This window comes from Dermacentor variabilis, chromosome 9 (genome assembly GCF_050947875.1).
Source record: "Dermacentor variabilis isolate Ectoservices chromosome 9, ASM5094787v1, whole genome shotgun sequence".
Taxonomy (NCBI): domain Eukaryota; kingdom Metazoa; phylum Arthropoda; class Arachnida; order Ixodida; family Ixodidae; genus Dermacentor; species Dermacentor variabilis.
Window position 1 is genome coordinate 146,854,408 of NC_134576.1, and position 25,120 is coordinate 146,879,527.

General features: G+C 49.9%; 1 protein-coding gene across 1 annotated transcript in view; it reads left to right on the plus strand.

Moving 5' to 3' along the window:
* Positions 1 to 783, plus strand: part of LOC142557784 (choline transporter-like protein 1) — a 78,746-nt gene extending 77,963 nt beyond the window's left edge. The window contains exon 16 of the mRNA XM_075669894.1: positions 613 to 783. Within this exon, the coding sequence (XP_075526009.1) occupies positions 613 to 663 (51 nt within the window). The 3' untranslated portion in view covers positions 664 to 783. The remainder of the gene's footprint in view (positions 1 to 612) is intronic.
* The last annotated feature ends 24,337 nt before the right edge of the window (positions 784 to 25,120 follow it).

Here is a 25,120-nt window from a genome sequence, read left to right on the forward strand (position 1 = left end):
GTTGCAAATCACTTTGCTTGTTAGCTAGCAACACAATGTTGTCCGGATAAAATAAACCTGGAAGCTGCTGTTCTACTACGGTACCCACCTGTTTGTATTAGAGATTAAGGCCGATATCACTTCCATCTTGCGCCCTCTCCATTCTCACCATGCACATCATAAAGAGCAGTGGGGACAAAGGGCACCCTTGATTCAGTCCCTTGTCGGTATCAGCTTTATCCTCGCTCTTCCTCCCTTCCCATTCAACGCAAACGCTATTTTCTAGGTAAAGCTCTCTGAAAAGCTGTATACAATCGTCGCCTAAGCCTTCCCTTTCCAGAATATCCCACAAGATGCTGCGGTCTACGTTTTCGTACGCTCCCGTAATGTCTAAAGAGGCCACATACAACGGTCTGCTTTCTACACCAGCGCCAGAGTTCCGTTTAGTGATTATTTTACGAAACCCTGTGCAAGTGACGGCATACGACACTGGGCATACTATCAGGTGAATTGAAGGCTTCGTCTTCTGTGTTGACTAAACTCCGATTGAGTCAAAGTCGGTTGAATGACGTCGCTATCGACACACTGCGACGGCGGCATAAACGGTGCAGTACGTGTTCTCTCTATTTGCAGGCCTTCGTGGAGAAGAGTGGCAGCGTGGCTCCGCCCACCTCTCGCCGATGAGCAGCTGTCCCGCACGTCTCGCGGTGGAGCGAAAAGCCATTTTAGGCTGGGGACAGATGTTACGTTATAGATTCTTACATTGTCACGTAGTAGTGACGGGGAAGAACACAGCAGCAAAACTGTGAATAGCTTCACGTTTACTTGGGCTAATGTGCCCACAAAAGAAAACGTCAAAAACAGGCTACACTGAAAGCACAACGATAGCGGCGAAGGCCGTCGGCGATCGTCGAAAATCTGGTCGGCGGGTCAAGCGCGTGTGCGTCTATACAACAGTCGACGATGGTTCTAGTGTAATCGCTGGTGCCCGTGTGGTTTCCAGAAACTACTACACGATTCGTGCCGTGCATGCAATAGGGTAATACAAGGTTCGGCGAGCACATGCACAACAGATAGAATGAACGATGACATTCGCGTAAGGTCCAAATCATGCAGGCGCGCCTTGCGCTGAGCGATAACGTTTAGCATTTGTTAGCCGGTGAACAGCGGGCACCGGAGAAAGATAAACAAGCACCCGTGTCAATATAAACGGTGTTTCAGCGAACGCTTACAAAAAGTCTTTTAAAGGTTGCCTGTGGCGGATACCACCATTCTAGTTCATGAGCTGGTCGACTCAAAGAGCCGGACATCACAAAAAAAATTGAAATGCATAATCGACTAATTAAATATTCACTAATTGAGTTCTGGACTAATTACCTGATGGCCCATATAGCAATTTACAAATTCTAGCCGTGGGGTCTGAAAGGCGGATCCAAATGGAACGAATTCTCAGGATGCCACCAGCTTCGAGATATTAATTCCCGAACTTTGCGGAGAAATGCGTTGGCGTTCCAGTTACTTTTGAGCTTCAATGCATAAACCAACGTTTTGTTGAGAAATTAAATGGAACGCAAATGCATGCGCTCATGCGCTTCACATCGCGCAACACAGACAGAAAATCAGTCAATGAGTCGATAACGATTATAAAGAGTAATGAAGGGTTATATAGGTCTCATCACGGTTAGTAATTGTTCGACGCAGATGGATAATGTGCTAAATAGCGATGAGGGCTTATAATGGTCGTAGCTATTATGATAAGGTTAATAAGTACCGATACGGGTTGATAAGGACTCATACGAGTTGACAGGCGTCGGATCATGTCCGATAACGTTGATAAGGATAGGATCGATTGCGATAAGTTGATACCGACCTAAAGGTTGATAACGCTCGGATCGAGTCCGATACGGTTGATAACAACCGATAAGTGGCGATAAGGATAGGATCTAGTCCGATAAGGGTTGACAAGGGCTTATACAGGTCATATCAAGTTTCATAACATTGATAATGACACCTGGATGCGCGGAAATGAGCAAGTGGCACAATGCTTACGCATACTTAAACAACTCCCAGAGGAGTTCATGCGTGAACTATTTTTTCCTGTTCACTAGCTGCGCTGAGTGTTTCGCACAAAGGAGGGAGAGAAAAGGAGAAGGACGCGCAATCACTCGTCTCTTCATTGTACCCCTTTTGGGCGAAGCAACATCGCAGCGAACCGAACGATGCCGTACCTGCACTTTAAGCCCTATTATCGGTGCCGGTTCTTGAACCAACCTAACGACACGAACTACTTCTTGGTATTACGAGCCCCGAATTAGATCCATTGCGCGAGGCGACACGATCCAACCAAAATGGCATTTAACGTTCGTCGATTCAAAAGGAGTGCGAGGACAGGCTCATCACATCGCTCAAGGGGGGGGGGGGGGAATGCATTTCTTATATAGGGCAAAACAAGACACGTGTTAATGACAACAGCAACAAGCCGGCCTTACACCGGTAGGCAATAAAAGTGTCACGTCTAAGAGGAAAGTGTTTTCATTGTTCCGGCTGCGTCTTCAAGCATATATGCTGAGTTGGTGTCCTTGAGGTTTTCCCCTTTGCTTCCTTGTCTACACCTACAGCGCCGCTGACGCACAACCGTTCAAGTATAGAGTGGCGGTTCGAAGGATGGCTGCCGGTGTGACTTCGATGCAGGCAGCAAACAAATACGCAAACAAAAGTAAAAAGAAAAGACACGGTGTATACCCCCTTGGCATTGAACTTTGTTTACGCTTTCGCTCCGGGGGCCGCTGTCCGTGGCAGACCCGTATCAGACGTCATACCCCCTTCATACTTTATACATAAACAGTTTAATTAGTTACGTATAGATTTCCCGAACTTTATCCCCTTCAACACCAAATTATGCTGGACTGCCGATGAATTAACTAATCCGCTCTGGGGTTTTGCGCGTGCCAAACCACGACACGACTACGCGAGGCACACCAACATGCACGGCGTGACCGAGCGCACAGAATGCAACCAAAATGCGGACACAGAGGTCAGTTTTTTCTTAGCACTTGCATAAGTAACAATTTGTGGAGCAAACTTGGCTTTAAATCTCACTGATCTTCTTGTTGTGCTGGTTGGTGCTTGATTGTCTTGAAATAAACATATTCATGTAGTAGGAAGCAAGTACAACTGCGGCACGTGATCGAGCTCTCGGAGGCTTTCTTTACCAAGCGGAGAGGTGACGATTGTTTTAGTTACACATTTTTATTTTTACTTATATACTTATTGATACCGCAATTCCACTTTGGGCATTTTGGCAAGAGGGTACAAATGTCGAAAACATCACAAAAAAGGCAATCACCAAATACATAGATACATAAGAGTAAGTAAACTAATATAAACTAAAATAGAAGGCGTGCGGTAAGTACTAAGACACGATGTAAACAAGGTAAGTGAAGGCTGTTTAACTTGGATGTTAGTAAGCTGGTTCCATTCAGTTATTGTCCGCTGAAATAAAGAGTATTTGAAGTGTTGTTACGTGTGCGAAACGGAGCAATTGTTAATTGGTGTCTTTGTCTAGGGGCACACCCAGATGAAAAGGTTATTACGTCTGAAGTGTCTAAGTTATAGTGCCCCTTTACAATTTGATACATAAATTTTAGCCTAGATGACTGTTTTTTTTGGGTTATTTGTGGCAAGTTGGCTCTGGTTAAAAGGGCAGAAACAGAAGAACGTCCAATGCTGTTATATATGAATCGCACACCCCTTTTTTTGTATGCTTTCAATCTTGTTAATATTGGTCCGAGTGAAGGGGTCCCAGATTATGGCTGCATAATCTAATGATGGGAGAATAAACGCTTTATATGCAGTCATGCGGACATCAGGAGTAGTAAATTTTAAAGCTCTTCGTAAAAAGAACAACTTACAGTTTGCATTTCTTACGACATAATCAATGTGTTTAGTCCAGTCTAAGTTATTTGTTATCCAGAGGCCCAGGTATTTGTAATGAGGTACTTCGTGAAGAACACTGCTGTTGATAGAATAGATAAAAGTTAAGGGACTTTTTTGTGAGTAACTCTCATGAACACTGTTCTTTCATAGTTAATACACATTTGCCACATATCACACCACTGAACAATTTTCTTGAGTGTATCATTTAAAAGAGTTTGGTCAGCTGTACTGTTCACTTCCGTGTAAATCACGCAGTCATCGGCATGCATACAATCATATTTTGACAGGAATTTTGCAGACGATATCATTAATAAACAAAAGAAAAAGAAGAGGTCCAAGCACCGACCCCTAGGGAAAGCCCGAGTCCACATCAACAACTTCCGAAGTTTCTCCAATTAAAGAGAACAAATTGTTTTCGATTGGTAATATTTGCGGCAATCCAGTTTAAAAGTTAGTGGTTACTTAATATTTTTCCTAAGTTGTGCAATAACTTCTTATCACAGACATTATCAAAGGCTTTTTTAAAGTCCTTAAAAATTACATCGGTTTGTTTTCCGTTATTAATTGAAAGTGCGAAGTCATGTATATTTTCTGCTAGCTGCGTACACGTAGAATAACCTTGTCGAAATCCATGTTGATACTTCGTTAAAATATTATGTTTGTCAAGAAACTGCGTTGTGTGGTTATGTATAATATTGTTACGTAGGAAGACGCAGACGAAAAGCTATGTACAAGTATATTTACCAGAAAATACGCTGTGCTTGGCCAAGAGGCAACAGCCCGCGCTAGCTTCTAATCTTCGTCGTCGTCTTCACACTGAGAGAGTTTTAGTATAGCGTAAAGCAGCAAACGCAAAGAGTTAGCGTTAGCGTAAGCGTTGCGTGCACCACACTGCGCATGCGCTGTACGTAAACGCTGCTGGAGCTCTTACGTACGTACGCTATTTTCAGAATTTAGCGTTAAATGCTAACGCACGCAAGGGGAGCCTTACGTACAGCAAGATGGCGGCGCCGGTCGAAGTGAGAGCAGCCCGCTTCGGATCTATCGAGTCGTCGGCCTGCACTGTTCGGCTCATTCATTCCCCACTGATGCTCGTGTTTGCTTTAGATTTGTGTGATGATGCTTCGACAGTGGCGCACAGGTGACAAATGGGCGTTGTTTACGATATACGTTCTCGAGTAGCGGCGCAGTAGGCTTAACGAGAAGGTTTGGTAATGTTTGCTCATGTTTGCTGTATACGCCTCGAGATGGCGCCCAAGTGTATTTCGCTCGTTCGCTTGGTGTAAAGCCGCATGTCAAGCCGATGCATGTCACGTTTTCCGCGGCAAAACACAGCAGTGTGGTCGGTGCTGTGGTCACAATGCGTGTGCGTTTTACCGAAGACGACGATATGAACCTCCTGAAGGAGGTTTTCGCCTTGAACCCATTCGGACGAACGTCAAGATGGGCGTCCGTTGCAAAAAAGTGGAAAGAAGTGGGAAATCGCACTTCTGGAAGCGAAATTGCCGGCGAAACGTCCCCTCCGGAATAGCTTCGATGTTGAGTGGATCTTGAGGACACGTAGAACCTGCGCGGTCGCTCTCGTTCCCGAAGCATGAGGGCGTCTATGTCATCCCAACTTAAGAAGGACACGTAATATGGGCCCCACAGAACACTCGATCGCGGCATGCTAAGAATAATCGGTGCGTTTCGCGACTCTCGACAAAATAACACTCAAACCAAACACCTACATGCGTAATTAACGCATCGACTATGGCTTTCGATAAGCTTGACTTAGGGACACACCTGCGGATTCGGCATTCGATAAGCTCGACATTTCGTGTGGATTTGGCTTTCCAGTACTTTGTGTTTTTACATCTAGATGGCGCTGTATTTGTTTGCGTTAACGTTAACGCTTTTCTCCGTTCCGCTATTCTAAAACACTACCTTGTGCCGCGCAGTGCAGTCGTTCCTTGCGTTAGCGTTGCGTCGCACGCTAACGCTAACGCAAGGATCTTACGCTATTGGCCTCGAGCTCCACCACTGGAAAAGCTGGCGCCACCGTCGGCGTGACGTGCTAGGAGGGATCACGTGGACATAGCGGCCGCGTCGGCTGCTTCGGGCGCGCCGAAGCGAGCTGAAAACGAGTTTAAATTCCCTCGTACGCTGCGGTCCTCATTTAGTGGCGAAATTTTCCCGCTTCGAGTGTCTCCTTTACAACGCTTAAAAGCACTACAATAGGTAGTGGCTGCCTTTGAAGGCGCGCAACATGGTAGGCTACTGCTCGGTTCCGCAGGGCCGGACGCACGTAACGGAGGCCGGTGTCAGCCTTATTCACACGTAGCCACAGGACAACAAGCTGCGTGAAGCTTGGCTCGCGAAACATAAAACCGACAAACAGTCATCGGCTACAACTCGGGTATGCAGGAAGAACAGACGCGAGGAAGATTTCTGCTACGTCGCCCGGTCTGCGATGTTCTGAAAACGCGCACTGAGACGCTCGCCCGAGTCCGCTGCCCGACTAATGTCATGACGGTTTGGTCTATGAACTTGTCGATGCTATAGATACTCGCCAGTTCAGTGGAGTGGAAAGGCAGCGGTAAGAAGCAAATTTAAAAAAAGCATGGCATATGGTCATGTTTGTGTTATGAATTAATGCACTCGATTACAAAAAAGGAGCAGCGGGAAATTGCACGCTGAGAACACCGATAAACATACAGTGCGACGCAACTCGAGAAATAATATTGAAAGGTCAAAGAATTTAGAAGAAAAAAAAAGATTGAATCGTCGCGACGGGACATCACAGTCCCCGTAGGCGTCGAAGTTTCTACAATGAAATTATTTTTGAACAGCTCTGATAGCGCCCACGCAACAATGGTTGCTTGTATACTGTCAAATGCTCATATTGTGCGGCCTAAAGCTCATGACACGGTGCGAAAACGCGCGCGCGGAGAAAGCGAAACAGTGCGCGGACAAGCATGCAGACGCGCAGTCGGTCGCTGCGAAGCTGTGCGATCGCTGCATTGAGGCTTCATTCTGTTATGCCCCATTTGGTTATACAGACAGCCCACTCTAACAACACATTTCACATAGTTTACTCTCAGCGTTTGCCTACCTTTCACGCAAGAAGCCGGTTCGGGAGTCTTCATCGCGGCGACCGCGCGCAGTGGCATTCACTGTACGTATTCGGTAAGGAGATAGCGTCTGTAAACGATTGTGTGCTTTCAGTTTGCCCAAGATTATTATTTAGACAGTAAGAAACTTCTCTCGTTTCGAAAGTACTTATAGAAATGTCCGGGAGAGCTCGCGCGTGGTGTTTTCAGTGAGCGCTGACAGCAAAACCTATGAGGAGCGCGCCGCATGATCCCTCATACTACGCCAGCGAGGCGCTTCCGATATAGATGGCGACTCCGTAACTCCTCGCCGCCAATACTAAAACTGTGTTCCGTAGCACTACCCCCGGCTGCAAAAGCGCCGTCCCGGAGCGACTAAATATCGGACTCGGAAGCACTGTAGTAGGCCTTGAGCCTACTGACATTCACGACATCACTAGATGCCAGAGAGGACGAGGTTGAACCCACAGGAGCAATTTCGTAAGTCACAGGCGTCACCTGGCGCAGCACGCGGTAGGGCCCTGTGTATCGCGAAAGGAGCTTCTCTCAAAGTCCGACGTGACGGGAGGGCGACCACAGGAGCACGAGCGCACCAGGCGAAAACTGTACGTCACGATGGCGGGCGTTGTACTGACACTGCTGAGTGGTTTGTGAGGCCGTCAGTCGAGCACGGGCAAGCTGGCGTGCGTGGTCGGCGAGGGCGAGGGCGCCGCGCGCATACTCGCTTGTTGAGATCGCAGCAGGAGGAAGCGCCGTGTCTAGGGGCAAGGTAGGTTCGCGACCGTACAGTAGATAAAATGGAGAAAATCTGGCGGTCTCGTGCCGGGAAGAATTGGACGCAAATGTTACGTAAGGAAGGGCAATGTCCCAGTCGTGGTGGTCTTTTGAAACGTACTTGGACATAATATCGGTAAGAGTACGGTTTAACCGCTCTGTCAAGCCATTGGTTTGAGGATGCTATGAGGTAGTCAGTTTGTGTTGAATGGAGCAGGAACGCACAATGTCAGCGATAACTTTCGAGAGGAAGTTTCGACCACGGTCAGTAAGCAGCTGTCGCGGGGCGCCATGAAGCAAGATAATGTCACGCAAGAGAAAGTCCGCGACGTCAGTGGCGCAACTGGTAGGGAGAGCCCGAGTGATAGCGTATCGGGTGGCGTAATCAGTTGCGACGGCTACCCATTTGTTCCCAGAGGATGACGTGGGAAAGCGACCGAGCAGGTCTAATCCAACACGGAAGAACGGTTCCACAGGGACGGTGATCGGCTGGAGATGACCGGCAGGTAGCACCTGAGGTGTTTTTCGACGCTGGCAGGGATCACAGGCAGCGACATCGCGTCGAACGGAGCGAGCGAGACCAGGCCAATAGAAGCGGCGGCGGACGCGGTCGTACGTGCGGGTTACCCCGAGATGCCCTGCAGTAGGTGCGTCATGCATCTCAAAGAGCACAGTCTGTCGTAGCTGTTTTGGCACGACAAGAAGAAGATCAGAGCCGTCAGGGAGGAAGTTCCTTCGATACAGAATGCCGCCCTGGAGGACATATCGGCGAACGGATGCGTCGGCAGGTGTAGAGCGCAGACGCTCGATAAGTGCTCGCAGCGATAGGTCTCGGTACTGGTCATCGGCGATGTTAGCGAAGGCAGACACAGAGAAAATGCCGTTGGCGCTACTACTGTCGGCGTCGTCAGGCTCGTCGACCGGGTAGCGAGACAGGCAGTCAGTGTCCTTGTGTAGTCGGCCATATTTATAGGTAACATATACGAATATTCTTGGAGGCGTAAGGCCCAGCGACCAAGTCTTCCTGTAGTATCTTTTAGTGAGCATAACCAGCAAAGCGCGTGATGTTCTGTGACAACGGAAAAGGGTCGGCCATATAAGTATGGGCGGAATTTCGCAACCGCCCAAACTAGGGCCAGACATCACGCTCAGTGATGGAATAGTTGCGCTCCGCGGGTGAGAGGAGCCTGCTCGCGTAAGCGATAACACGGTCGTGGCCACGCTGGCGTTGTGCCAGTACTGCGCCAATTCCGTGACCGCTGGCATCAGTACGGACTTCGGTAGGCGCAGAAGGATCGAAATGGGCCAGAACGGGAGGCGTTGTGAGAATGTCGATTAGATGTGAGAATGCAGAGGCCTCGTTATCGCCCCACTGGAAAGGGGCGTCTTTTTTCAGAAGCTCGGTTAGTGGTCGTGCTATGGCGGCGAAATTTCTCACGAAACGGCGGAAGTACGAACAAAGGCCGATGAAGCTGCGCACATCCTTGACACACTTCGGAACAGGCAAGTGCGCAACAGCATGGATCTTGCTTGGGTCCGGTTGCACTCCGTTCGCGTCAACGGGATGTCCAAGGACGGTAATCTGGCGAGGCGACTGCCGAATTGACACTTCGATGCGTTGAGTTGCAGACCGGCTCGACGAAAAACGTCCAGGACTGCTGAGAAGCGCTCGAGGTGCGTAGCGAACGTTGGGGAGAATACACTAACGTCGTCCAAGTAGCACAGCCACGTCGACCATTTGAAACCGTGAAGAAGGGAGTCCATCATGCGTTCAAAAGTGGCAGGGGCGTTACATAGACCGAACGGCATCACTTTGAATTGATAAAGACCGTCGGGTGTTACAAAAGCAGTCTTCTCGCGGTCGAGATCGTCCACGGCAATCTGCCAGTAGCCGGAGCGAAGGTCAATAGAGGAGAAATAGCGAGCACCGTGGAGGCAGTCAAGGGCGTCATCAATCCGAGGTAGGGGATACACGTCCTTTTTGGTAACCCTGTTAAGGGGCCGATAGCCCACGCAAAAGCGCCATGAGCCATCCTTCTTTTTGACCAGTACAACAGGTGACGCCCATGGACTATATGAAGGTTCAATAATGTTCTTGGCAAGCATTTTGCGAACTTCTGTTTGAATAACTTGACGCTCAGCTGGTGACACTCGATACGGGCGGCGATGAATAGGAGGGGCATCGCCGGTATTAATGCGATGTTTGACAGCTGTAGTTTGGGCCAAAGGACGATCGTTAAAGTCAAAAATATCGTGGTAGGAAAACAGAATGCGGTAGAGTTCACGAGCGTGCTCGGACGGCAAGTCGGGCGCGATCATTTTCTGTAAATCAGCGATGGTACAATTTGCCGACTGCGATGGTAGAGGAGTATCGGATGAAGTGTCGTCTACTGCAATGGATGCTACTGAGTGATCCTCGAATGAACAAAGCTGGGCCAGAGACATCCCGCGTGGCAGCACTTGTGTCGTCAAGCCAAAGTTGACCACTGGCAGGCAGACGCAATTCGCCGTAGTAGATATAACTATATGAGGTACTGTGATTCTGTGTGTGAGGAGGACGTCTTGCACAGGAGCCGCGATGTAGTGACCGTCGGGGACTGATGGGGATGACACTAGGTCAATGTAGGTCAGTGCCGAAGGTGGCAAGCGAACGAAGTCGACGGAACTGAGGCGAGTGGGGTGTTGTTCAGCGGGATCCAGAACAGGCAGGTCAAGGCGGAGAGTACTGGCGGAACAATCGATGAGAGCAGAATGTGCGGAAAGGAAGTCTAAGCCGAGGATGATGTCGTGGGGACAGTGGGCGATGACTGTGAATAGTACGATTGTTGAGCGATCGGCGAAGGAGACGTGGGCGGTACACATACCAATTACGGGGGCTGTTCCGCCATCGGCGACACGGACAACAGGCGTCGTGGAGGGCGTGATAATTTTCTTGAGCCGGTTACGAAGGTGAGCGCTCATTACGGACAAATGCGCCCCAGTGTCTGAGTGCAGACACAGAAACACCGTCGACTTGCACGTCAAGAAGGTTCAGATGAGTGGGCAACGTCAGTAGAGGATTTGGCGGCGTAGGGAGCAATGCAGCGTCACCTCGAGGCGCTGCATCGTCTAGTTTTCCGGCTGGGAGCGGCGTCCGAAGGGAGTCGACGAATAGGAGCGACGGGGCTGGGGAGAGCGAGATTGTCGTCGTTGGGGCGAAGGCGAACGAGAATAGGAGCGGTTCGGTGCAGGAGAATCAGCGGCGGCGTTATCGGAGCGTGCGACATAGGGACGAGAAGGGCAACCTGGGGGGCGAGAGTAGGCAGTGTAAGTAGACCAGGTCGGGGAACTTCAGCGACTGCGACAGTGCCGAGAAATGTGCCCGATTCGATGGCAGTGGAAACAAATGGGCTTGTCGTCAGCAGTGCGCCATTCAGATGGGTTGCGGAAACGTGGTGGGTAAGAAGATGCGGGACGGGGCGGAATCGAAGAAGCCAGGCGGGTATCAGGACGATGGGCCGAGCAGATGGTGTGAAGACCCATGTTTTCGAACTCTTGGCGGACAACTGCCTGGATCAGTGAGACCGTGACTGCAGATGTGTTGGTGGGACTGGAGTCGAAGACAGCCGGATAGGCGGCCTCGATCTCACGCCGGACGATCCTGGTAACATCGGCAGTGTTCTTGGGACGAGGAGTGTCGGCACAGGAAGATGTCGCTGGGCTGTTGGGCAGAAGGGCAAACTGCTGGTCAATACATCGGCTTTTAGCGAGTTCCAGGCGGCGGCACTCTTTTATAACAGCATCCACCGTCGCTACGTTGTTGCAAACGAGCAAGTTGAAGGCGTCATCGGCAATGCCTTTGAGGATGCGGGTAACCTTGTCTGACTCAGTCATGTGGTTGTCAACTTTGCGGCACAGAGCCAAGACGTCCTGAATGTACGTGACATAGGGCTCTGTTGACGTCTGCACACGGCCGGAAAGCGCGTTCTGCGCGGCAAGTTGGTGACCGTAGGGGTTGCCGAACAAGTGTCGAAGCTGTGTCTTAAGTGAATCCCAACTGGTGAGCTCATTTTCGTGCGTGCGATACCAAACTCTAGGTGTGCCACCGAGGTAAAAGACTACGTTGGCGAGCATAATAGTAGGGTCCCACCGGTTATTGCGGCTGACGTGTTCATACAGGCTGATCCAGTCATCTACGTCTTCCCCATCTTTGCCCGAGAATACGCCAGGATCACGGGGAATGGAGAGAGTGATGTAGGTCGTCGAAGTGGCAGCGGGTGTCGGAGCCGGCGGAGTCGGGTTGTCGTCGCCGGGAGCCATGAAGGAAGGCTCGACGTACCGTCCACTGCGAAGCTCCGTGACGAGGTACAGGGAGCGTCCACCTCCACCAGCTTCTTCTCAAGTTCTCAAGCTTCTTTGTCAACCGCCAAGTCTCTTCGCCGTATGTCAGCGTCGGTAAAATTCACTGATTGTATACTTTCCTTTTCAATGATAACGGTAAGCTCCCATTCAGGAGCTCACGATGTCTGCCGTACGCGATCCAACCCATTTTTATGCTTCTGTGAATTTCCTTCTCATGGCCCGGGTTCCCTGTGATTGGTTGACCTAGGTAAACGTACTCCTCCACAGACTCTAGAGGCTGACTTGCGATCTTGAACTCTTGTTCCCTTGCCAGGTTATCTATTATTATCTTTGTCTTCTGCACATTAATCTTCAGTCCCACTCTTACACTCTCCCTGTTAAGGTCCTCAATCATTTGTTGTAACTCGTCTGCATTGTTGCTGAATAGAACAATCTCACCGGCAAACCGAAGGTTGTTCAGGTATTCACCGTCGATCTTGACTCCTGAATGAAACCTCCCAAATGAAATGATATCCTCAATAAAATGGCCCTCAGTCCGCAGTGGCTGCGGAGCTCCTGACCAAGGCGACGGTCAGACTTGCAACGCAGCAGAGGGTTCTAAGAATATCTGGGTCCGGACAGGCCGCCAATGGAAATTGACCCTTGAAACGTTTAACACCCGAACCCTCTCGAGTGAGGCAAGCTTAGCAGGACTATTTGAAGAATTATCAGACATTGGTTGGGATATTTATTTATATATACTGCGATCTGAAATTATCGGCCTTAGTGAGATTAGAAGACCTGGTGAGGCTTAAACATCGCTGAATAACGGCCATGTCCTCTGCTATAGAGGTCTCCCGGATAAGAAGCAATACGGAGTAGGATTCCTAAACCATAAAGACATAGCGGGCAACATTGACGAATTCTACATCATCAACGAGAGGGTAGCAGTATTCGTAATCAAACTCAATAAAAGGTATAGATTAAAGATAGTACAAACCTACGCTCCAACGTCCAATAACGACGTTGAGGAAGTAGATCAGTTTTATGAAGATGTTGAATTAGCGATGAGAAAAGTGGAAACGCGGTATACAGTAGTAATGGGGGACTTCAATGTAAAAGTGGGGAAAAAGCAGGCGGGTGAACAGGCAATTGGCAACAACGGTGTCGACTCTAGAAACGCTAGAGGTGAGGTGCTGGTAGAATTCGCAGAAAGGAATAAGCTGAGAATAATGAACACTTTCTTCAAGAAGCTTAGCAACAGAAAACGGACCTGGAAAAGCCCTAATGGTGAAACAAGAAATGAAATTGATTTCATACTTTCTGCCGATCCCAGCATAGTGCAGGATGTACAGGTAATAGGTAGGGTAAAATGTAGTGATCATAGGTTAGTGAGGGCCAGGATTCACCTCAATTTAAGCAGAGAAAGAGCAAAATTGGTAAAGAAAAGACAGGTCAACTTAGAGGCAGTATGGGTAAAAGCAGACAAATTGAGGCTGGCTGGTACTTGCAAACAAATATGCAGCCTTAGAACAGAGAGATGATGATGATGACATAGATGTAATGAATGAAACCGTAACGAGGCTGGGCAGCAGTTGAAGTGGGAGGCAAGGCACCAAGGCAACCAATAGGCAAGCTCTCCCAAGTAACAAAGGACTTAATAAAAAAACGACAAAGAATGAAAGTGTCCAACTCAAGAGATAAGATAGAATTCGCGGAACTGTCAAAACTGATCGACAAGGCGAAAATAAGTGATATTCGACACTATAACGTGAGAAAGACTGAAGAAGCCGTAAAAAATAGGCGCAGCCTGAAATCAGTGAGAAGGAAACTTGGCATAGGACAAACCAAGATGTATGCACTTAAAGATAAGCAGAGTAATATCATCAGCAATCTCGAAGATATAGCAAATGCAGTGGAAGAAGTCTATACTGACCTTTACAGTACCCAGACGACTCAAGAGCGCTCTATTCAAAACAATAATGAACAGTATACAGAAACTCCTCCTGTAATTAGAGATGAAGTTAGAAAGGCTTTGCAAGGCATGAAACGGGAAGAAGCGGCAGGAGAGGATAACAGTCGATTTAATCAAAGATGGAGGAGACATAATGCTAGGAAAGCTGGCGGCTCTCTATACGAAGTGTCTATCAACTGCAAGGGTCCCAGAAAACTGGAAGAATGCAAACATTATAGTAATCCAGAAAAAGGGCGACATTAAAGAACTAAAAAATTATAGGCCCTTTAACTTACTCCCAGTATTATATAAAATATTTACCAAAATAATCTCCAATACAATAAGCACAACACTGGAATTTAGTCAACGAAGGGAGCAGGCTGGTTTCAGGATAGGTTACTCTCCAATGGATCACATCCATGTCATTAACCAGGTTATCGAGAAATCCGCAGAATACAATAAACCTCTCTGTATGGCTTTCATAGATTAATAATAATAATAATATTTGGGGTTTTACGTGCCAAAACCACTTTCTGATTATGAGGCACGCCGTAGTGGAGGACTCCGGAAATTTTGACCACCTGGGGTTTTTTAACGAGCACACGGGTGTTTTCGCATTTCATCATCATCATCATCATCATCAGCCTGGTTACGCCCACTGCAGGGCAAAGGCCTCTCCCATACTTCTCCAACAACCCCGGTCATGTACTAATTGTGGCCATGCCGTCCCTGCAAACTTCTTAATCTCATCCGCCCACCTAACTTTCTGCCGCCCCCTGCTACGCTTCCCTTCCCTTGGGATCCAGTCCGTAACCCTTAATGACCATCGGTTATCTTCCCTCCTCATTACATGTCCTGCCCATGCCCATTTCTTTTTCTTGATTTCAACTAAGATGTCATTAACTCGCGTTTGTTCCCTCACCCAATCTGCTCTTTTCTTATCCCTTAACGTTACACCTATCATTCTTCTTTCCATAGCTCGTTGTGTCGTCCTCAATTTGAGTAGAACCCTTTTCGTAAGCCTCCAGGTTTCTGCCCCGTAGGTGAGTACTGGTAAGACACAGCTATTATATACTTTTCTCTTGAGGGATAACGGCAACCTGCTGTTCATGATTTGGGAATGCCTGCCAAACGCACTCCAGCCCATTCTTATTCTTCTGATTATTTCCGTCTCATGATCCGGATCCGCCGTCACTACCTGCCCTAAGTAGATGTATTCCCTTACGACTTCCAGTGCCTCGCTGCCTATTGTAAATTGCTGTTCTCTCCCGAGACTGTTAAGAATTACTTTAGTTTTCTGCATATTAATTTTTAGACCCACTCTTCTGCTTTGCCTCTCCAGGTCAGTGAGCATGCATTGCAATTGGTCCCCTGAGTTACTAAGCAAGGCAATATCATCAGCGAATCGCAAGTTACTAAGGTATTCTCCATTAACCTTTATACCCAATTCTTCCCAATCCAGGTCTCTGAATACCTCCTGTAAACACGTTGTGAATAGCATTGGAGATATCGTATCTCCCTGCCTGACGCCTTTCTTTATTGAGATTTTGTTGCTTGCTTTATGGAGGACTACGGTGGCTGTGGAGCCGCTATAGATATCTTCCAGTATTTTTATATATGGCTCATCTACACCCTGATTCCGTAATGCCTCCATGACTGCTGAGGTTTCGACTGAATCAAACGCTCTCTCGTAATCAATGAAAGCTATATATAAGGGTTGGTTATATTCTGCACATTTCTCTATCACTTGATTGATAGTGTGAATATGGTCTATTGTTGAGTAGCCTTTACGGAATCCTGCCTGGTCCTTTGGTTGACAGAAGTCTAAGGTGTTCCTGATTCTATTTGCAATTACCTTAGTAAATACTTTGTAGGCAACGGACAGTAAGCTGATCGGTCTATAATTTTTCAAGTCTTTGGCGTCCCCTTTCTTATGGATTAGGATTATGTTAGCGTTCTTCCAAGATTCTGGTACGCTCGAGGTCATGAGACATTGCGTATACAGGGTGGCCAGTTTCTCTAGAACAATCTGTCCACCATCCTTCAACAAATCTGCTGTTACCTGATCCTCCCCAGCTGCCTTCCCCCTTTGCATATCTCCTAAGGCTTTCTTTACTTCTTCCGGCGTTACCTTCGGGATTTCGAATTCCTCTAGACTATTTTCTCTTCCATTATCGTCGTGGGTGCCACTGGTACTGTATAAATCTCTATAGAACTCCTCAGCCACTTGAACTATCTCATCCATATTAGTAATGATATTGCCGGCTTTGTCTCTTAACGCATACATCTGATTCGTGCCAATTCCTAGTTTCTTCTTCACTGTTTTTAGGCTTCCTCCGCTCCTGAGAGCATGTTCAATTCTATCCATATTATACTTCCTTATGTCAGCTGTCTTACGCTTGTTGATTAACTTCGAAAGTTCTGCCAGTTCTATTCTAGCTGTAGGGTTAGATGCTTTCATACATTGGCGTTTCTTGATCAGATCTTTCGTCTCCTGCGATAGTTTGCTGGTATTCTGCCTAACGGAGTTACCACCGACTTCCATTGCACACTCCTTAATGATGCCCACAAGATTGTCGTTCATTGCTTCAACACTAAGGTCCTCTTCCTGAGTTAAAGCTGAATACCTGTTCTGTAGCTTGATCTGGAATTCCTCTATTTTCCCTCTTACCGCTAACTCATTGATCGGCTTCTTATGTACCAGTTTCTTCCGTTCCCTCCTCAGGTCTAGGCTAATTCGAGTTCTTACCATCCTGTGGTCACTGCAGCGCACCTTGCCGAGCACGTCCACATCTTGTATGATGCCAGGGTTAGCGCAGAGTATGAAGTCTATTTCGCATTTCGCCCCCATCGATATGCGGCCGCCGTGGCCGGGATTCGATCCCGCGACCTCGTGCTCACTTTCATAGATTACGAAAAAGCATTTGATTCAGTAGAGATACCAGCAGTCATAGAGGCATTGTGTAATCAAGGAGTACAGACCGCTTACGTAAATACCCTAGAAAATATCTATAGAGATTCCACAGCCACCTTAATTCTACGCAAGAAAAGTAGAAAGATACCTATAAAGAAAGGGGTCAGACAAGGAGACACAATCTCTCCAATGCTATTCACTGCGTGCTTAGAAGAAGTATTCGAGCTATAAACTGGGAAGGCATAAAACAGCGGTTCGTTAAAAAGGTAAGTGGAAAAGTAGCACATTTTTAGCGCACGTTTCACGGTGCATACCCATGCGATCCTTAGAATTCGTTCCAAGTGAATACGCCTTGTAAGCTCACCGACTACAATTCGTAAACTGCAATGTGTCGTAAAGTGATTAATTGAAAAGATTATTAGCCAATTTTCGTTAATGTCTCAATAACGCATTTCGATTTCTCGTGTGAGTAATGTCCGCCGCTTCGAAAAATTCAGCCCGAATACTGCCACAGGCGATTAAAAAAATTATGGCGTAAAGGAAAAAAAAAACGTATATGACCTGACTTAATGAATGTGTGGTGTGTCGCTGTTGGCGTTAGTCAAAAATAACCTATGGGGTTCTTGCATTGCCCAAGGGGCGCTGTGAAAAAGGTGCTAAAAAGCGCCCTCTTTCCTAAAATGGGTCGTACCGAGCTCGGTCGTCTGCTTCGGAAAGCACGTTTACAATACGGACCCGCCAATTTCGGTTGTGTTGTATCACGGCCTGCAGCGAATATCGGGCGCCGAAGATTTTTTCAGGGGTGGCACGCTGCGCAAAGGCAAGAAATTATGCAGTGCCGAATATGTGCACGCAGTTCAAGAATTAGGCGGCGAAGCTTTAGCGCGGTGTCAATCGCAAGTGAAGCGAGTCGCGTACGAAGTGGAACTTCATGTAAGGTTTGCACGCTGCTAGATTCAGGTGCACAAACGCGAGGAAATGCTTGCTGTAAATGAATCCACAGCAGCGATAAGCAGACATCATGTGTACGGAACTGCTCGAGGACACGACAGTACGCGCCGCGATGTACGAACCGCTCGAGCGCACGATCGTACGCGCCGCGACGGCAGCGGTCTTTCGACATGCTGCGAAAGGGCAGGCCTCCTGCAATCTTTGTTGACTGCATGCCACTAAACAAGTAGTTATGCTTGCGTCGTAGTAGCGGCTGTCTGTCCCTTTTAGTAACTCGTAATAACTGATGCGATGCGTATGAGCTCGCACGTACGTGGGAATCGCGCTGCAGCGCGAGCTCGTGCGCTGCTCGCTTGACGTAGCTTTTTAATGACAGCGCTCGAACATCGATCTGCTGTAATCAATATTACCTTGCTGCGCTGCCTCAACATGCTGGCTTGAGATCAAGTATGAGCACATTTAACTCTCTAACCTGTGCTGCCCGTAGTGGGGTAGTGAATTGTCACCGAATCAGCCCTGCCATTTATGGTCATTTGCACACACCTGGTCACTTCACCAATTCGCATCGGTCGAATTGTTAATTGTCGCTGTGGCCGGGTCTCGAATCATGAATTATCAGCCATGCCTGCTGCTATGTCGGTCTGCTGTCGGGAGTGTAGGTGCAAAACACCGAAATTTAGAACGCAGATAATCAAGCAAGCTTCAAGACAGGCGAAGAAGTCAGCATGGCGCGAAGTTCCGCTTACTCAGCGCGACGAACTGCAGCTATGCAGCGCGCCCGACGCTCCGCTTCGTGAGGCCTTGAAGGAAAACGGTAGAATCTGATGTTGGGATTCAGGCCTTCTTGTTCATGGCAGCCCACGACGCAGAGGTAATGACGGTGACGCCTTTTCGAGGCTGGGCTAGGTCTCTCCGGATCGGCGTCACCGATTCCTTCTGCTCCCAGCATTACGTCCCACGGCACACGGAGAGTCCGTTTTCGTTAAACTATAGGCTGCGGCAAGCTCGCAGCGTGGTCGGCAGGGTCTGTGAGAAGTGACGAGCTTTTTCGCACTCGCAACAGGGCAGAAAAAAGTGCGAATCGACGCAAAACTCGGCCTAGAAACGTGCTTCGCCACAACCACCGCTCAATACGACCCAAGCTGCTACGACCCGGATGTCGTTTCCCGCTCCGCCACCAGGCGCCGCTACTATACCTCAAACTCCAGCGCAAGACGCCCCCATCAACCAAACAATAACGCAGGTATAAAAGAATTTAGCGGCATTTCAGTCACCGCATTTTCTTTCTTCCTTTCTTTCTTTCTCGCATATTCGTATTCACCTCGATTCGAAACTGGCCATGCGAACGCCTCTCGCGCATTCGCCCGTTTCGAGGAGCGAAGCCTGAAAGAACGGTTGGGTGACGCGCGGCCGTGAAGGCGCTCGGATGCAGGTCAATGCCAGCGCGCTCGTTATCGCGCGCCGGATCGCGTATACCTGATCGCGCCGCGTAATCGGTGAATCGGTGACGCAATGGACGCGCCGATAAGCACCTTCGTAAATGCCGCTACCGAGAGACGTCGGCGCGGAGTGAGCGACCTCCGCTGACCGGTTTCTTTTTCCTTAGGACAGGACGCGTTGTGCAACCGGGAGAAAGGTCATCGCGTGTTGCACGCACAACGAGACGCAGCGCGCAAGAAATATCGCCAGCGCGCGAGGACGCACACCGACTGCGTAAGCGGCAGCAGCAACCCTGTTGTACGTTTCTCTGAAAAATAAATAAATAAGCAGCGCTATGACGGGTGATGGAAAATGTTGCCGCTGTACAATCTTCGCATAAAGCATTCATTTGCCAGACAGCACTAGATGTACGCGCGTCTATTTTGTGGTCGCCAACCAACTGCAGCCGGATAGCATATTCGAGGTCGGGAAGTGCAGACAGTTTGAGTTCGGCGTGAGAACAGTCAATAACGGCGTTATTATGTGCAAGGAAGTCGTAGCCTAATATAATGTCATGGGAACACGAGGGCAGCACGAAGAATTCGACGGTATACAGTAGTCCTTGAATGAAGATAGTACAGGCAGCGAGAGGCGTAATATTTTTAGCGTTCGCGGTTAAAAGGGAGAGGTCGGAGACAGGCGTCAAAACCTTTCGTGGTATACATGCGACAGAGTTCGGCGGAAATTACGGATACGGCGGCTCCTGTATCTACAAGTGCCAGGACGGCGATTCCTTCGGCAGGCACTTTAATCACATTGGGTGGAGAGGGGCAAGGACTTTGGCATTGCGACGAGGACGCAGTTCGTGCCTCGGGAACTGCGGCCATCAGCTTTCCTGCTCGGTGGACACGGGACGGCGCCGCATCGGGGAAAGCGAGCGACGGCGGGGTGGTGAACGATCAGGGGGAAAAGAAGAGGTAGGAAGGCTGGAAGGCGAAAACTGAGCGGGGAGAGGCCTGGTGGCGCCCGCCGGATGTTCGGAAAAAGGAAGCATGCAACGACGACAATGGCGCGCCGCGTGACCAGCCCCACCACAAGCAAAACACATTGGACAGTCATCGAAGGTGCACCACTGGTGGGGGTCAGGTCGGAGCCGTGGTTGAGGAGTGCTGTCCGTCGGGCAGCGGCATAGGAGCGAAATTCCGTCGGTCTGGAAGCGGCATCGACGGCGGCGGTCGATGCGTAGGAGGTGACAAGTGCTTTTGTGGACGAGATCGGGACACTGCTTCAGCGTACGTGAAAGGTGCAGTTACTGGTGTCTGTTCACGGGCTGGAGGAACGGCTTGAGAAACTTGCTCAGATCGTATAGGCGGCAACGCGGGCGGTGGTTCCGGGACACATCAAAGAAAGACGGCGAGCGACCTCTACGCGAACGAACTATGCTGAATCTTTAGGAACAGAGTAGCATGGCTGTCGCCGACTTCAAAGCAATTGCCAGAGAGTCGGCGGGCGTAGTGGGACGTTGGGTGTGAAGCGCCGTTGCCTGCGCAAATCGTTGTCACTCTGACACAATTCTATCAGTTCGACAAGAGTGTGAGGACTCTTCGATAATAACATTTGGAACGCGTCGTCAACAATATCCTTCATTATATGTTTGATCTTCTCCTCCTCTGACATCGACGCGTTCACCCGTTCGCAAAGGTAAAAAATGTCCTCAATGTAGCTCGTCAAGTTCTCTCCGACCTCTTGGGATCGTGTACGCAAACGTTGTGCTGCGCGAAGCTTTCGTACTGCCGGCCGACCGGAAACTTGGGTAAAGCTGGTCTTGAAGACCAACCACGAAGTGAGGTCGGCTTCATGGTTTAGAGACCATGGTTTCGCAACGTCCCAGAGATATAATGCGACGTTTCTAAACTAGGTAACATCGTCCTACTCGGTTATGGGCACTCACTCGCTCGTAAGAGGAGATCCAATCTTCAACGTCTTTTGTCATCGGTGCCGGAGAAGATATAGGGATCTCGCTGACGCACGGCACCGGCACACACAAGGGTGGGCGGCGCCGTTGGAGGAGTGCATGCGTCGTTGGGCATGATGGGGGTTAGAGTGCGACTCCGAAGTTCCAGGGCGGTCGAAAGCCAGCACTTCCACCACTTACTAAGAGATTTATTAGAAACGGACGCAGGCGACCAGGCAGCAGTCACAAGCGTGCTGCCATGGACAGCAACCACGAGCTCATGTCGGTGGCGATGCTGCTACTCTTCTTGCTTATATATATACATATATACATATATATATATATATATATATATATATATATATATATATATATATATATATATATATATATATATATATGTTTGTTTGTGTGTGTGTGTGTGTGTGTGTGTGTGTGTGTGTGTGTGTGTGTGTGTCGTGCGGCTCCAGTCAAGAACGCCTTTTGAGAGCGAGCACGGCTTGTCAGGTACACAAGCGGTGTCGGCGTTGCCACTCTTAACCGAGCGAACGAACAGAGCGAAGGATGAAAACGAACGCGGAGCTCAGCGGGAGATGAAAGACTGCTATAGCGAAGAGAGCGCGAGGAAGAAAGCGGAGGAGGATTGTGCAGCGGTAATATGAGGCGGAAAGCACAGGAAGAGGGTATGACGAAAGCGTGAGAAAAAAAAAAGCGTAGTGCCGCGCAAGACGGGCTTTGTGGGAACGATGGTGACGAGATGGCGCCAGAGCAGCGCCCGTCGTCGGCATGGAAACAAAGCGCTGCGTATCGGAGGTCTGTCTGTGGCGGCTGCTGTGAATCGCGCCCACGCGTAACCCACGCGCTGCCTCTCGCGATCTCCAGATTAGCGAGGCAGTCGCGTCACACATCGCTCCGTTTGCAACGTGCCGCACGAGACAGATTGTCCGCGCCAGCCAATATATCGCGAAATGAAAACACGTATCGAGCTGAGCTAAAATATCGCAGTAGCATCGTAATCGTCGGTGATTTTTTTTTTTCATGTCACCAAACCTTGCGGATGGTGCAGTTGACGCACATGAGCCTTCATTTGTCCCTTGCTTGCCCTATATACTATTGCGGAGTAGTTAAATAGACAAGCTGCATGTTTGTAAGCAAATAATTAGGCCAAGCATATATAGCGCAGGCACAAAAAAAGCAAAACAACAACAAAAGAACAGATCGGACGATTGCATTGACAGGGAGAACAACTGTTGACCGCTGTGGGTCACATTTAATACTAATGAATGCCGAATATCATTAAACTTCGTCTCTCTTCGTGTGCAAACCATGTGCCTACACAAACCATGTGCCTACACGAACTTGGCCACGTGCTTAGTATTGTCTTCCGAAAAGCTCCCTCGCACCAGTAAAGTTCGTCTACAATCTTTCCTCTTATATCTTACGAAACGTGACAGCTGCAGCGCATGCACCTTGATGGCGTCACTCTCTGCACGGGCCGGGAGACGTGTGCGCGTATGTCGGCGCTTCGGGCGAAAGTTGAAGCGGGCTTCGCGAAGCGTTGACTGCGCGCTGGAAGAAGCCGGAAGGCTGCCGGACGTAGAACGGCAGCGCGGGATCAGCCGAAATTCCCGGAGTCTCCTCGACGTCATCACAGAGCTGGAGCGGCACCATCCGCACGACTCGGCAATGCACGCGCAATGCACGCGCAGCCTTCACGTCAGCGCAGTGACGTTGACCGACAAGAGGGGCGTACGTGCCAACGCGATGCCCGCACGCGTACCCGGCATGGCGGAGCACGTTGGCGAATATCACTGGTCAACCATAGCTGAGTTGTCGAGCGACAGCTCGGATTACGCAAACCCTGAACTGCAAGTGGAAGCTGCAGCACTTGTCGCACGCGGCAGGACACGAGCGACGCGCGCTCTCCAATGCGGGCCGCGAACAGCGGAGCAGGCATGCGCGATCCAGCACGGAGAGGTTCGATCTGAAAGAGAACACGCGCGCGAACTGGTCCTGAACCGACTAGTGATCGACACGTAAGCTCATCGTCGCAGAGACACTCTATAAATAAATAAATTACTTAATTAATTAATAGGCACGCGAAGACAAAGAAAGCGTCATACTGCCTTGGCTCGCGGCGCGACTAACACTTGCAAATATATTGATATAAACGAGAACCAACAACAATATCGACAGTGTGAGGGTCCGCACGCCGAGAGAGAGGAAGCTCTTTATCGAGCGTTTAGCCAGCGTACGTTCGCCCCCACTCTACTTTGCAGGAGAGAATGGGACGTAGGGGGAAGTTGCAACATTCGCGATGCCGTAGATCAAGAGCATTTCGCCTCGTCTTGTATACAGCGGTACAGAAACAGGCTCCCGTATGGCAGTGTGTGTGGTGCCTTGCAGAGTGGTTCGTTAGCCGTGGACTCCGAAAGTAGGCTTTGTACAGTTACCTTGAAAGTACGTAAGCCGCATTCTATTGAGAAGAGCGCCGGCCAAACAAAAAAGAGGTCCAGATCCGTGGCATCATCGACACGAGCTCAAGTCCACGCCGTTTCGACTTGTGATCAAATGACCTGCAGTGAGTACGCGTAACAGGTTGATAGTGACGACCACCACAGCTTGACACGTTCAGGGTGAGCTCCTCTGTTTCTGCGGAGTTTGCTTCCGAACGCGGCCTACAGGGCAGTTGGCACCAACCGTGACGACGCACGATGGAGCACTGCTCACGAGACACAGTGAATGGACCTCAATTCTTCATTTCCTCGGCCTAACTGCACGGTGCGCATATGGGTTTGACGCACCGCAAACGAACCCTTTATGCTCGCGTACGCAATGTCCACGCGTGGTTCCGCAGCAGCCATGCCCGAGTCCGATGTTTCCTCCGTTGAGGCAACACGTCGCAGGCAGCGCGAGTGCGCTCAAAACAGTCCGCGACCGGCGGAGCGAGGCTCCTGCCGCGGCGGTCGATGGGAAGCGACCACGACGCCAGTCGGCTCTGCACAAGGAGCCGTGAATCTTTTATAATCGCTCGGCGAGTGGACTTGGCCCAACGGCTTCGCTCGTCCCGTGGCGCACGGACGGTGAGCGACGGCAGCGCCGCCAGCAACCCCCCCCCCCCGCGCACAGCCCCGCGGATCGATCGGTGGCAGCGGCCGGTGCCCGCCGCCGCGATGCCGGACGAGCAGCGGCTTTTGTGGGAGCCGTTGGCCGGTCGCCTGGTCCGCGACGCCCTGGCCGGCGCACGGACGCAGCTGAGGGCCGAGGCCCACCTCGCGGCGCGTCTGGTGGCCGCCGCGCTGTCCGCGGCCATCGGACCTCCACCGGCGGCTTCCCCGCTCCCGGCGGCCGAGCAGCAGCCGCAGGACGCGGCGGAGGCGTCGCCGCCGACTCGCAGGCATCAAAGGACGTCTGCGGCGCCCCCGTGGAGCTTGTTGCCAGCCTGCTGCGCGGTCGTCTAGAGAGGACCAATATGGCGGCCCACGTTTCGTCGTCCTCGCTTGTGTTCCCGGCTGCTGTTTCCGAAGCCGCTGCTGTCGCTGTGCCTTCCTAGCGTCCGCTCCTCAAAGGTTGGTCCCGAGCAGAACGGTGCATGCAGTGTGACACGCAGGACAGCGTTCGTTTCCTTCGCGCGGAGACACGCGCGTCTTCAGCATCCGACGATTCCTTCGGCGCCACTTGGACGCCGGCGCTGCTGGCGGTCTTGGTCGAAAATTGAGGCTGGACATTTATAATCTCTCTGCACAGTTTGCGCCTTTAAAAGGGTATACGTTCAATCACGTGTCTTGTGCTTTCAGCTATTTCTGGCCGCAGCCAGTTTCGATAGT